This window comes from Dermochelys coriacea, chromosome 1 (assembly GCF_009764565.3).
Source record: "Dermochelys coriacea isolate rDerCor1 chromosome 1, rDerCor1.pri.v4, whole genome shotgun sequence".
Taxonomy (NCBI): Eukaryota; Metazoa; Chordata; order Testudines; family Dermochelyidae; genus Dermochelys; species Dermochelys coriacea.
Window position 1 is genome coordinate 350641999 of NC_050068.2, and position 13498 is coordinate 350655496.

Sequence of the window (13498 nt, forward strand, 5' to 3'; positions counted from 1 at the left end):
AATGATCTGGAGGATGGTGTGGATTGCACTCTCAGCAAATTTGCGGATGATACTAAACTGGGAGGAGTGGTAGATACGCTGGAGGGGAGGGATAGGATACAGAAGGACCTAGACAAATTGGAGGATTGGGCCAAAAGAAATCTAATGAGGTTCAATAAGGATAAGTGCAGGGTCCTGCACTTAGGATGGAAGAATCCAATGCACCGCTACAGACTAGGGACCGAATGGCTCGGCAGCAGTTCTGCGGAAAAGGACCTAGGGGTGACAGTGGACGAGAAGCTGGATATGAGTCAGCAGTGTGCCCTTGTTGCCAAGAAGGCCAATGGCATTTTGGGTTGTATAAGTAGGGGCATAGCGAGCAGATCGAGGGACGTGATCGTTCCCCTCTATTCGACACTGGTGAGGCCTCATCTGGAGTACTGTGTCCAGTTTTGGGCCCCACACTACAGGAAGGATGTGGATAAATTGGAAAGAGTACAACGAAGGGCAACAAAAATGATTAGGGGTCTAGAGCACATGACTTATGAGGAGAGGCTGAGGGAGCTGGGATTGTTTAGTCTGCAGAAGAGAAGAATGAGGGGGGATTTGATAGCTGCTTTCAACTACCTGAAAGGGGGTTTCAAAGAGGATGGCTCTAGACTGTTCTCAATGGTAGCAGATGACAGAACGAGGAGTAATGGTCTCAAGTTGCAATGGGGGAGGTTTAGATTGGATATTAGGAAAAACTTTTTCACTAAGAGGGTGGTGAAACACTGGAATGCGTTACCTAGGGAGGTGGTAGAATCTCCTTCCTTAGAGGTTTTTAAGGTCAGGCTTGACAAAGCCCTGGCTGGGATGATTTAACTGGGACTTGGTCCTGCTTTGAGCAGGGGGTTGGACTAGATGACCTTCTGGGGTCCCTTCCAACCCTGATATTCTATGATTCTATGATCTTCGCAAGCAGGCTGGCTAACCTAGTGAGGAGGGCTTTAAACTAGGTTCAGTGGGGGAAGGAGACCAAAGCCCTGAGGTAAGTGGGGACGTGGGATACCAGGAGGAAGCACGAGCAGGAGAGCACGAAAGGGGAGGGCTAAGAAAGCAGGACAAACAGCAAGTTATCTCAAGTGCCTATACACAACTGCAAGAAGCCTGGGAAATAAGCAGGGAGAACTGGAAGTCCTGGCACAGTCAAGGAATCATGATGTGATTGAAATAACAGAGACTTGGTGGGATAACTCACATGACTGGAATACTGTCATGGATGGATATAAACTGTTCAGGAAGGACAGACAGGGCAGAAAAGGTGGGGGAGTTCCACTGTATGTAAGGGAGCAATATGACTGCTCAGAACTCCGGTATGAAACGGCAGAAAAGCCTGAGAGTCTCTGGATTAAGTTTAGAAGTGTGAGCAACAAGGGTGATGTCGTGGTGGGAGTCTGCTGTAGACCACCGGACCAAGGGGATGAGGTGGACGAGGCTTTCTTACGGCAACTCACGGATGTTACTAGATCGCAGGCCCTGGTTCTCATGGGAGACTTCAATCACCCCGATATCTGCTGGGAGAGCAATACAGCGGTGCAGAGACAATCCAGGAAGTTTATGAAAAGTGTAGGGGACAATTTCCTGGTGCAAGTGCTGGAGGAACCAACCAGGGGCAGAGCTCTTCTTGACCTGCTGCTTACAAACCGTGAAGAATTAGTAGGGGAAGCAAAAGTGGATGGGAACCTGGGAGGCACCGACCATGAGATGGTTGAGTTCAGGATCCTGACACAAGGAAGAAAGGAAAGCAGCAGAATACGAACTCTGGACTTCAGAAAAGCAGACTTTGACTCCCTCAGGGAACTGATGGGCAAGATCCCCTGGGAGAATAACATAAGGGGGAAAGGAGTCCAGGAGAGCTGGGGTGTATTTTAAAGAATCCTTATTGAGGTTACAGGGACAAACCATCCCAATGTGTAGAAAGAATAGTAAATATGGCAGGCGACCAGCTTGGCTTAACAGTGAAATCCTTGCTGATCTTAAACTCAAAAAAGCATCTTACAAGAAGTGGAAGATTGGACAAGTGACCAGGGAAGTGTACACAAATATTGCTCAGGCCTGCAGGAGTGAAATCAGGAAGGCAAAATCACATCTGAAGGTGCAGCTAGCAAGAGATGTTAAGAGTAACAAGAAGGGTTTCTTCAGGTATGTTAGCAACAAGAAGAAAGTCTAGGAAAGTGTGGGCCCCTTACTGAATGAGGGAGGCAACCTAGTGACAGAGGATGTGGAAAAAGCTAATGTACTCAATGCTTTTTTTCCCTCTGTCTTCACGAACGAGGTCAGCTCCCAGACTGCTGCACTGGGCAGCATAGCATGGGGAGGAGGTGACCAGCCCTCTGTGGAGAAAGAAGTGGTTTGGGACTATTTAGAAAAGCTGGACAAGCACAAGTCCATGGGGCTGGATGCGCTGCATCCGAGAGTGCTAAAGTCGTTGGCAGATGTGATTGCAGAGCCATTGGCCATTATCTTTGAAAACTCATGGCGATCAGGGGAGGTCCCAGACGACTGGAAAGAGTCTAATGTAGTGCCCATCTTTAAAAAAGGGAAGAAGAAGGATCCTGGGAAGTACAGGCCAGTCAGCCTCACCTCAGTCCCTGGAAAAATCCTGGAGCTGGTCCTCAAGGAATCAATTCTGGAGCACTTAGAGGAGAGGAAAGTGATCAGGAACAGTCAGCATGGATTCACCAAGGGCAAGTCATGCCTGACTAATCTAATTGCCTTCTCTGACGAGATAACTGGCTCTGTGGAGGAGGGGAAAGCAGTGGACATGTTGTTCCTTGACTTTAGCAAAGCTTTTGACACGGTCTCCCACAGAATTCTTGCCAGTAAGTTAAAGAAGTATGGACTTGATGAATGGATTATAAGGTGGATAGAAAGCTGGCTAGATTGTCAGGCTCAACGGGTAGTGATCAATGGCTCCATGTCTAGTTGGCAGCAGGTATCAAGTGAAGTGCCCCTAGGGTTGGTCCTGGGGCTGGTTTTGTTCAATATCTTCATTAATGATCTGGAGAATGGTTTGGATTGCACCCTCAGCAAGTTTGCAGATGACACTAAACTGGGAGGAGAGGTAGATATGCTGGAGGGTAGGGATAGGATACAAAGGGACCTAGACAAATTAGAGAATTGGGCCAAAAGAAATCTGATGAGGTTCAACAAGGACAAGTGCAGAGTTCTGCACTTAGGATGGAAGAATCCCATGCACCGCTACAGACTAGGGACCGAATGGCTAGGCAGCAGTTCTGCAGAACAGGATCTGGAGTAACAGCGGTCGAGAAGCTGGATATGAGTCAACAGTGTGCCCTTGTTGCCAAGAAGGCCAATGGCATTTTGGGATGTATAAGTAGGGGCATTGCCAGCAGATTGAGGGACGTGATCGTTCCCCTCTATTCGGCATTGGTGAGGCCTCATCTGGAGTACTATGTCCAGTTTTGGGCCCCACACTATAAGAAGGATGTGAAAAAATTGGAAAGCGTCCAACGGAGGGCAACAAAAATGATTAGGGGACTGGAGCACATGCCTTATGAGGAGAGGCCGAGGTTAATGGGATTGTTTAGTCTGCGGAAGAGAAGAATGAGAGGGGATTTGATAGCTGCTTTCAACTACCTGAAAGGGGGTTCCAAAGAGGATGGATCTAGACTGTTCTCAGTGGTAGCAGATGACAGAACAAGGAGTAATGGTCTCAAGTTGCAGTGAGGGAGGTTTAGGTTGGATATTAGGAAAAACTTTTTCACTAGGAGGGTGATGAAACAGGAATGCGTTACCTAGGGAGGTGGTGGAATCTCCTTCCTTAGAAGTTTTTAAGGTCAGGCTTGACAAAGCCCTGGCTGGTATGATTTAGTTGGGGATTGGTCCTGCTTTGAGCAGGGGGTTAGACTAGATGACCTCCTGAGGTCCCTTCCAACCCTGATATTCTATGATTCACCCCTTTCCTGGGAAGACTTGAGAATAATCTACCAACCAGATAGGGAACCAAGGTTAGCACAGACCAGACCCTTGGGTTTTTAGGACACTAATAACCAATCAGATTCTTAAAAAAACAGAATTTTATTAATAAGAAAAAAAAGTAAAAGAAGCACCTCTGTAAAATCAGGATGGAAGGTAATTTTACAGGGTAATAAGATTTAAAACATAGAGGCTTCTCCTCTAGGCCAAACTTCAAAGTTACAAAAAACAGGGATAAACCTCCCTCTTAGCACAGAGAAAATTCACAAGCTAAAACAAAAGATAAACTAACGCATTCTCTTGCTATACTTACAATTTGTAATCTTAGAGGCTTATTTCAGGTATGGTTTTAGGAGAGGTTTTTTTTCTGCCTGGTCCCTCTCTTTATCCCGAGAGAACAACAATGAAGCACACAACAAAAAACCTCCCCCCACAGATTTGAAAGGATCTTCTTCTCCTAGTGGTCCTTTTGGTCAGGTGCCAACCAGGTTATTTGAGCTTCTTAACCCCTTATAGGTAAAGGATGGATTTTATGCTACCCTTTAGCTGTGTGGTTATGACATTTCACACATGCAAAGGGTGGTATTCTTAGAATATTAACAAATTATTGTTGGGATTAGACACCTCTGCATTGAGTAACACAGTCATTTAAAAAAAAAATGGAGGCCAAGGTCTCTCGTGTCATTCCCATAATCAGGTCATGATCTAAAGTCACACAATCTGGTGCTATTTAATTTTCATTCAAATGTAATTTTGCATGCGGTATTTTGTGAAACATTTTTATTAGAAAATGCAGGTGCTCTCTTGGTGTAAATCAGCACAGTTGCTTCAACTTCAAAGAGGTTCAAGGCCTTAAAATCAAAGGAAGATACTTCTGCCCTCTTCCCTGGATATGGTACCCACTCTTGGGGATATCTTTTACATTCTAAACAACATTCTGGATCAGGCAGGAATGTTTTCTGCTACATGCCCTATGGCTGGTCAGACGTTATGTCAAATCTCATCGCACAGCCATCTCCTCCTTCACCAAGAATGAGTTATTTTCATTTCTCCTTGGCTTCTTGCGGGGCTCAGTCAGCTGCATTGTCTTACAAGACCTCAGTTTCTTTCCTGCTCATGGATGGAGAGATGGTTTCTGATTGAGTACAGATTCCAAGACTTAACTCAAACCATATCTATAAAAGAGCACTGCTTCCTTTCACTCACCACCATCCCTACTTTGACCCATGAGCAAATGTGCCCTAGGTAGCCCTTTGTGACAGCATTAGTGACCCAAGTGGAGGTCCAATGTTAGGTAAAGTTTTACTCACCATAGGGTAAGATTCACCCTTGGGCAGACGACCATCACAAAGGCCCATGCTCTACTTAGGTCCCTGCTAAAATCCAGTTTGAAAGTTTAAAGTGGGATTAAAATTGTTCATAGGGCATTTTACTATACCCCTGCCAACGGGTGAATTTCAGATTTAAGGTCCTGACAGGAAACCAGCTGGAGGAAATGGAATGGCTCCCACTGACTTCAAAGGGAATTGGATCTTATCCACTTGGGACAGACATGGTAAGAATGCACAAAAATGGCTCCCTCATGCCTAGCAGGTTTACAGTGAACGACCCAATGCCCCTGGCCACAACCAGTATGAATTGAAAGGACCAAACTGGATTCCTTTAATCAGAGCCTATTGTGCTACTGATGTAGCTTAGAATCACCTTGACATTCATTCTCATTGCAACCACAAAAAAGTCAGTGGAATGACATAAGGAATGCAGTTGGCCCGTACAATTTTAAGATGAAAGAAAGATGAAGAGTGCAACGTGCATGTCATGCCCTCTGAGGCTGAGATTAACTCACTGATCACAAACTCTGAGGAAATTAGCTCCATCCAAAAAGGATTTACAAAGGTAATCAAGTTTGTTTGGTAACTAATTAGGACCTCCTTCAAAAAGATTCTCCAGGAAGTCCTAGGAACTGTATAAAAGCGCTCATGACTCAAGGCTTTTCTAATCACTTCTCCAGACTTCATCTCCATGGTGAACTCGGTAGGTCCAATTTGACTCAATCGCTTTCAAACTCTAGAGATGTGACAGTAGGGGCTATTTTCATTTAAGACTGAACCTTGCTTTTACTCACTGTGATTTTTCACGAGGGATAAGAGTGTTCTTCCATAATTATTTTGTGTAGTTATTTAGTTGCAGGCACTGGTGGATTCATGATCTGAAGCTAAAGGAGGGACTTTGCAACATATACAATTGGGAAACATATTTCCTATTAACTGGAAAAAGAATTAGGGCATTTAAATCTTTTCAGTAACTTCAGAAAGTCACTTAACCATATTTCACTTATCTGGATTATGAATACATTTTCCCAGGTTAGTACAGAAAGGGCCAGTTCAGTGGTCTTCTACTTTATTCTGAAGCAGCTGTTACACCTCACGATTGGAGACAGGAGAATGGATTAAGCTGGCAAGTGGTGTGCTCCAATCTAACAATTCCTACATTCTTCTGAGCAGAAATACCCATTGAAGGTGCTTCTCGTCAGATGGTATAATTTAGTGTCGCTCCATGAAAGTCAGTGGACCTGAACCCATTTTACCCCAGTTGAGGAGCTTGTCCTTAGTGAATTCTTTGGAGAAAAGTAAAGTCTCTGTTTATTCATCATCAAGTATTGATGACTCCCAAATTTTGGAAAACCAATGAGCCACACTCTGATACTGGACTCAACTCGTTTGCATGCAGAGGTTAAATCCTCAAATGAAAGGAAGTGATTACCATGATCCCAGCCATGTTCTCTTTGAGAAATGTCTAAAATGGATCCAGAATCACAGGTGTCCATCATGGAAACAGTGACACTTATTCCAGTCGATGTTTTTCAGAAAATGTTATTAATAGAAGCTCAAAGGGGCCAGCTAGGAGGGAAGTTTAGTGCAAGTGGAGAAGAGTAGAAAGAAAAAATAGGAACAAATACATGGCCACACACATAGAGACTAAGCCTACTCATCCCATCTCTCTTAGGCCCCAGGCCGACCTCACTACAATTGTAACTGAGCTTTGAAGCCTTTCTTCCACCAACCCTTGTACCTTCTCTTTACTCTAGTCCCTGGTGTGTGTTTCAGGTTCACCTCCATCCCAGAAAGATGACTTTCTCCAGCCTGTGCTATCCAGAATGCAGGGTGGCCTGGCCCTGTCCAGTCACTGGTAGCTGCAACGAGCCATGCGTTAGGCAGTGCCCTGATTCCGAAATGGTGATCAGACCCTCACCAGTTGTCGTGACCCTCCCAGGACCAATTCTCAGCAATTTCTCTCAGCACAATGGAATGGGAGCCATAGGAGCACCTGTGGTCAGACCCAGTTTCGGGGGCTCATTGGGTTTGGGGGGATTGTATGGCCATGGAAGCCATTATGGAGGATTGTATGGTTTAGGGGGGTTATATGGTTATGGTGGCCGTTATGGTTACGGGGGATTACTGGGCCATGGGGGATACTGTGGTTACCCGGGTCTTTATGGTTACAGGGGATTATGGGGATACGGGGGATATGGCCGTAGGTATCTTGGTGGATATTGTGGGCAATGCTAAACCCAGCAGAAGCAGCCGTGGAAGAAGGAAAAACCAGAAAATAAACAGCAAGATACAGATTCACCCTGTCCTTTTGGGCATGGCTTTCAGAAGTGCTGTGCAAACATGGCTCCACTTGAACTCAGTGGGAGCTGTGTGTGCTCAGCACCTGGGTCTGATACCCATGCTGCATTTCTAATGTTACGCTTTATGACTCTTTCTGCAAGGCTTTGCCAGCCAAGTGCTGATTTTCGCTTTCACATGTGGAGTCATTCCGAATTACACACAGGCTGTTTACCCTAACCCCACAGTGTGAAGGAAACAGGGGCCTTAAGATGGACAGCAGTTACATTTAGTATTAGTTTAAGTCCCTTGAGAGTGGGAAAAAGAGACCTTGCTGTGAAGGAGAATTAGGCCCCATATGTTCTGTCCTTCCCATCATAGGTACCTTTAGCGCCTCACTTTGATCTTTGCTACGGCGACGTATAGAGAGAAGTTGCATAATTCTCTGCTTTTATTTTGTTTTGTCTCACTTCCCACCAACTGGGGTAAAACGAGGAACTTACAATGGTTGCGAAGGGGACTTGTTTGTCAACCTCTGCAGCTGCAACAAAGCAAACAGAACATCTTGTCTGAAATACACTCCATTGATGCCTGCAATTGGTTGAGGCCCTTCTTGAAACTCTGGAAATACATTCTTTCTGATCTGTAGTATTTCTTCCTGTAACTGTGTACTGCCAATTGCATTTGCATTAAAAACTCTGCTGCATCATAATATCGGTCTCTGGTTCTCATTGTTCCTCCCTCCTTGCTTAAAAGTCGCATTGGACAAAATTCCTCCCTGTGGAGCTGGTAGCACCAGGCACTTCTCGAGTTGCAATTTTTGAAGCCCTGGAGTGATAGGAGAATCCAGCCCTGGGAGTGGTTGATAGCATTCTGCAGGCCCTGAATACCAGGGTGCAGTTCCTCCTTGCATTACCTGTTTTAGCAAAGAGTTTTTCCCTGGAAATACTTAGACCGATTTTCACTTCAAGAATGTACATTTTTTCTTTGGTTTCAAGAAGACTAAACATATGGTTCATGGTGAGCATCTGGGTGAGTCATTGAAGGACAGCGACCCAGATTTTTGTAAGCATCACCTGACCTCAGTGGGTCACAGCTCAGAATACCAGATTCAGGACAAACTGCTGAGGAATATGGCAGACTCACCCCATGCTGGTGGTTATTCTGACATTAGATACCAAGATAGTGAAGGAATAGTAACAAAAGTAATGTGTTGGATCACAGAAACCCCCATGGGGCTGCCAACTAATGTGTCAAGACTACTTCTGCCCCTGCTTTCTTATCCTGGCAGCTTGGGACTCCAGAGACTTGCCTGGTTTGAGCCAGACCCACTAGCCTGCTGCAAACCTAGACCTGAACTGGAAAGAAGCTGAAGAAGTGTTCCTTTCTTTAACACTCAGATGTCCAACTCCCAATGGGGTCCAAACCCCAAATAAATCTGTTTTACCCTGTATAAAGCTTATACAGGGTAAACTCATAAATTATTCGCCCTCTATAACACTGATAGAGAGAAATGCACAGCTGTTTGCTCCCTAGGTATTAATACATATTCTGGGTTAATAAGTAAAAAGTGATTTTATTAAATACAGAAAGTAGGATTTAAGTGGTTCCAAGTAATAGCAGATAGAACAAAGTGAATTACCAAGTACAATAAAATAAAACCCGCAAGTCTATGCCTAATACAGTAAGAAAACTGAATACTCACCCTCAGAGGAGTTTCAGTAGGCTTCCTTTTACAGACCAGTCTCCTTCTAATCTGGGTCCAGCAATCACTCACACCCCCTGTAGTTATGGTCCTTTGTTCCAGTTTCTTTCAGGTATCCTTGGGGGTGGAGAGGCGATCTCTTGAGCCAGCTGAAGACAAAATAGAGGGGTCTCCAAAGGGTTTAAATAGACTTTCTCTTGTGGGTGGAGACCTCCTCCCTCTCCCTGTGTAGAATTCCAGCTACAAGATGGAGTTTGGGAGTCACATGGGCAAGTCACATGTCCATGCATGACTCAGAACTTACAGTTAGTAGCCTTGGTTCACATGCTACCTTGAAGATCTCAGGTAGACTTCTTATGTGGATTGAAGCCTTCCAAGATCCATTGTCTGTTAAGTACTTCTTGATTGGGCACTTAACTTACACATTCCTTTCTCAAGAAGCTGACCAAATGCCTTACTAAGGCTATTTAAAATTAAACAATTATACAGCCAATATTCATAACTTTGAATACAGCAATGACATATGCGTACAAATAGGATGAATATATTCAGTAGTTCATAACCTTTACATAGATATGTTACATGACATATGTAGCATAAAACATATTCCAGTTATGTCATATATACATTCATAAGCATATTTCCATAAAGTCTTATGGGGTGCACCGTCACACTGTCTCATCACAATAGTTAACAAGAAGTCAAAAATGCAGTCTCCTTAGTCATTCCAGCTCTTATTTCACCACCCTGACACTTTACGATGACTAGTTATTAAAAACCAATTTCATCATATAGAGGGTTCTACGAATCCTAAGAGATCAGCCACATAGCCAGGACAATATATAATTCAGATCTAATATAGTTCCCGGCCAATGGGAGCTGCAGAGTTGGTGCTGGGGGCGGGGGCAGCATGCAGAGCCCCTCCCCCTCCCCCCAGGGGCTGCTGGGACATGCTGGCTGCTTCCTGGAGTGGTGTGGGGCCAGGCCAGGCAGGGAGCCTGCCTTAAACCCACTGCGCCACCTACTGGGAGCTGCCTGAGGTAAGCTCAGTCAGAGCCCACACCCCTTTCACCCCCTGCACCCCTGCCTCAGCCCAGAGTCCCCTCCTGCACCCAAACCCTCTACCCAACCCAGAGCTCCCTCCTGCACACAAACTTCCTTCCAGACCCTGCACCCCACACCCCCTCCTGCACCCCAGCCCCCTGCCCCAGACTTAGCCCAGAGCCCCCTTCCACACTCCAATCCCCTCGGCCCCAGCCCAGAGCCCACACCCCCTCCCGCACTCCAACCCCCTATCCCAGCCCAGTGAAAGTAAGTGACAGTAGGGGAAAGCAAGTGATGGGGGGGGATGGAGTGATCGGAGTGGGGCCTTAGAAAAGGGGCAGGGGTGGAGCAACGCTGTTTGGATTTGTGTGACTGGACAGTTGGCAACCATATCTGGAGCCCTCTGACCAAACCAAACCCCATTTCCAGCACTACTGCTCCTCCCGGTGCTAAGGATGAATGTTTAAACCAATGTATCTCCGGCATGTCCTTTTGAATAATAAACTCTCCAACAGACATGCTGCTGAAACATCATTATGGAGTCAGCAGCCCTTTTTTAGAATAATTCTCCTTTTTCCAGGACATTCTTCTCTTCTCCTCTGATGGGAAGTCCAGTGACATGTAGCACGTAGCATCCATCTCGAAAGCCATCTTTTATGGCAACCTACTGTGTGGGGGGAGGTTTAAATTCAACTAAGTCAGCTCCTTGACATGAGCTTTGAACTTACTTTGCAATGGTGGCGTGATAGGGTATTGGGGCAGAAATTGTTCAGCATCATATTAAGATTTTTTATTTCATTGTACCAATATAACTCAATGAAATTAATCTTCTCATTCTTTGCCCTGATGTGTTCATCAACTGGTCAGCAGCAATCTCCACTCCTTGCTCAAACGACATGACCAAAAATTGATTTCACAAGTATGTTGCAAACACACGTTTTCTTTTCTTTTCTTTTCTTTTCTTTTCTTTTCTTTTCTTTTCTTTTCTTTTCTTTTCTTTAAATTAGAAGGCCTAGCAAATCTGATCCTTTGAATTACAGTAAGAGCATTTCACACAAGACTTCAGGCCTAACAGAATTGGACCTGGGCTAAATCAGCCACTATTCCAATGATCGAGCTTCTGGATGCAGCTAAGCCAACCTTTTTCCAAAAGAGCCATTGATTTTATATGCCTAACAGGAGAAACTCCAAGCCCATTTTTCTGAAGTAGTGAGTACTCAAAACTCCCATTGAAGCAAACCGGAGCAGTTCATGCTCAACACTGATTTATAACAGGCTACAAGGTTTCCTGAATTGTGCACCAACACTGGAGGTATCCAAACCTGGAGGACATTTTTGGCCAAATGATGTTGATGCCTTTAGTGATATGAAAAGATAACGAATGGAAGAGCAATTAAACTAGTATGGGGTAGAATATATTTGAAAAACAATAGTATGGGGTAGTATATATTTGAATTTGAAATAAATAGGAGTCGAAAATTGTCAAAATAAAGAATAAAGAAAGGAAGCAGAGGAGCAAGACTGGATTTCCATGGTTTCATGAAGGGCTGTGTCCTATCACCAGCTCCAAAGCGGTGTGTTTCTCACACAATTATCTTATTTATTTATTGCAATTGCAGAATTTGACACTCAAATCTGTCTGCCACCATTTTTAATTACTTGTTTCACCCTGGTCAGTCTCAACTAAAAGAACACACAATAAAAGCGAAAGTTGAAAAATTTCTGTTATGCAGCTGCTGTTAGAAAGTTAAAAGGCAGAAACAGTCCATATTCATGGATAGGAGATCATCTAGCATCATTCTCATTGACACTAAAGTCTTTTGACACTCCTTTTTCAAGGGAGAGAGCCATTCAAGTCGATGTAGATGTAGGTAACATACACCTTACGGACCCGGCTCCATTTACACTTTGCAGAGTGGTGTAAAAACCCATCATGTAGTTGAGAATCAGGCCCACTGTATTGTTAATAGAGGAAGCCCATAGCCAGGAAGGCATTAGAAGAAACCCATGAGGAATGTTCGTAGAGGTGCTGATGAAATGCAACTCTCTCATTATTTCACACTGAGTACAGTGTACTCACTACTTCTCAAAGCCAGACCTATGTGATCAGACATGAATCTGTATCTTGCTGTTCATTTCCTGGTTCTTCCTTTTCCTATGGATATGCCTGCTGGGTTTAACATGGCCCACAGTTTCCATTAACGTAATGATGGCCCCTCGCCATTCCTGCAAACCTTGTATTCCCCCAGAATCATATGGGCCCCTGTGATCATGGAGCCCATACTAACTCTATTGCCCACCATAACCGTATTATCTCCCATAATCACAGGGACCCCCATAACGATATAATTCTCCATAAGGTTCTAAGCCTCTATCACCACATGCGCCCCCATCAGCACCTCTTATGTCAGCTGCTCCTGAGGATCCCTCTCTGCTTTCCTGAGGAAAAGAGCTGAGAATTGCTTCTGGGAAGGTCACGACTGCCAGTGGGGGTTGAATTAGCACTGTGCAGTCAGGGAACTGCCTCACGTCAGTGTCATGCATGCCTCGTGGAATATCACTCCACATGTGAAGCAAAACATCTCTCTGCTGTGGGGATAAATTTGAAACACCCAGCAGGCAAGAAAGAAAGTAAGAAAGAAAGAAAGAAGGGACCCAACCAGCTCCTTTGAATCCTTGTTAGTGTCTTTGTCTTAAAAAAAGCCATGTCTCTAAGAAGTATAAATACAGTAAAACCTCAGAGTGATAAACACCAGAGTTACAAAGTGACCGGTCAACCACACACTTCATTTTTAACTGGAAGTATGCAATCGGGCAGTAGCAGAGACAAATAAAAAAAGCAAAATACAGTTACTGTGTTAAATGTAAACTACTAAAAAAATAAAGGGAAAGTTTTTAAAAAAGATTTGACAAGGTAAGTAAACTGTGTGTTTGTTTAGTTTACATTAAGATGGTTAAAAGCAGCATTTTCCTTCTGCATAGTAAAGTTTCAAAGCAGTAAAAGTCAGTGTTCAATTGTAAACTTTTGAAAGACCAGCCATAACAGTTTTTTCAAAGTCACAGACATTTCACAGTTATGAAGAACTTCCATTCCCGAGATGTTTGTAACTCTTAGGTTCTACCGTTTATAACATTTCTTTCATTAATGCTTGGGATTTCCAGTCCATTAAAAAAAATA

The 13498-nt window shown here is 44.3% G+C and overlaps 1 protein-coding gene across 1 annotated transcript in view; it reads left to right on the top strand.

Annotated features, from left to right (window-relative positions):
* The first annotated feature begins 7088 nt into the window (after positions 1 to 7088).
* The window catches only part of LOC122458839 (claw keratin-like), a 42808-nt gene continuing 36398 nt past the window's right edge, over positions 7089 to 13498 (top strand). The window contains exon 1 of the mRNA XM_043508507.1: positions 7089 to 7500. Within this exon, the coding sequence (XP_043364442.1) occupies positions 7089 to 7500 (412 nt within the window). The remainder of the gene's footprint in view (positions 7501 to 13498) is intronic.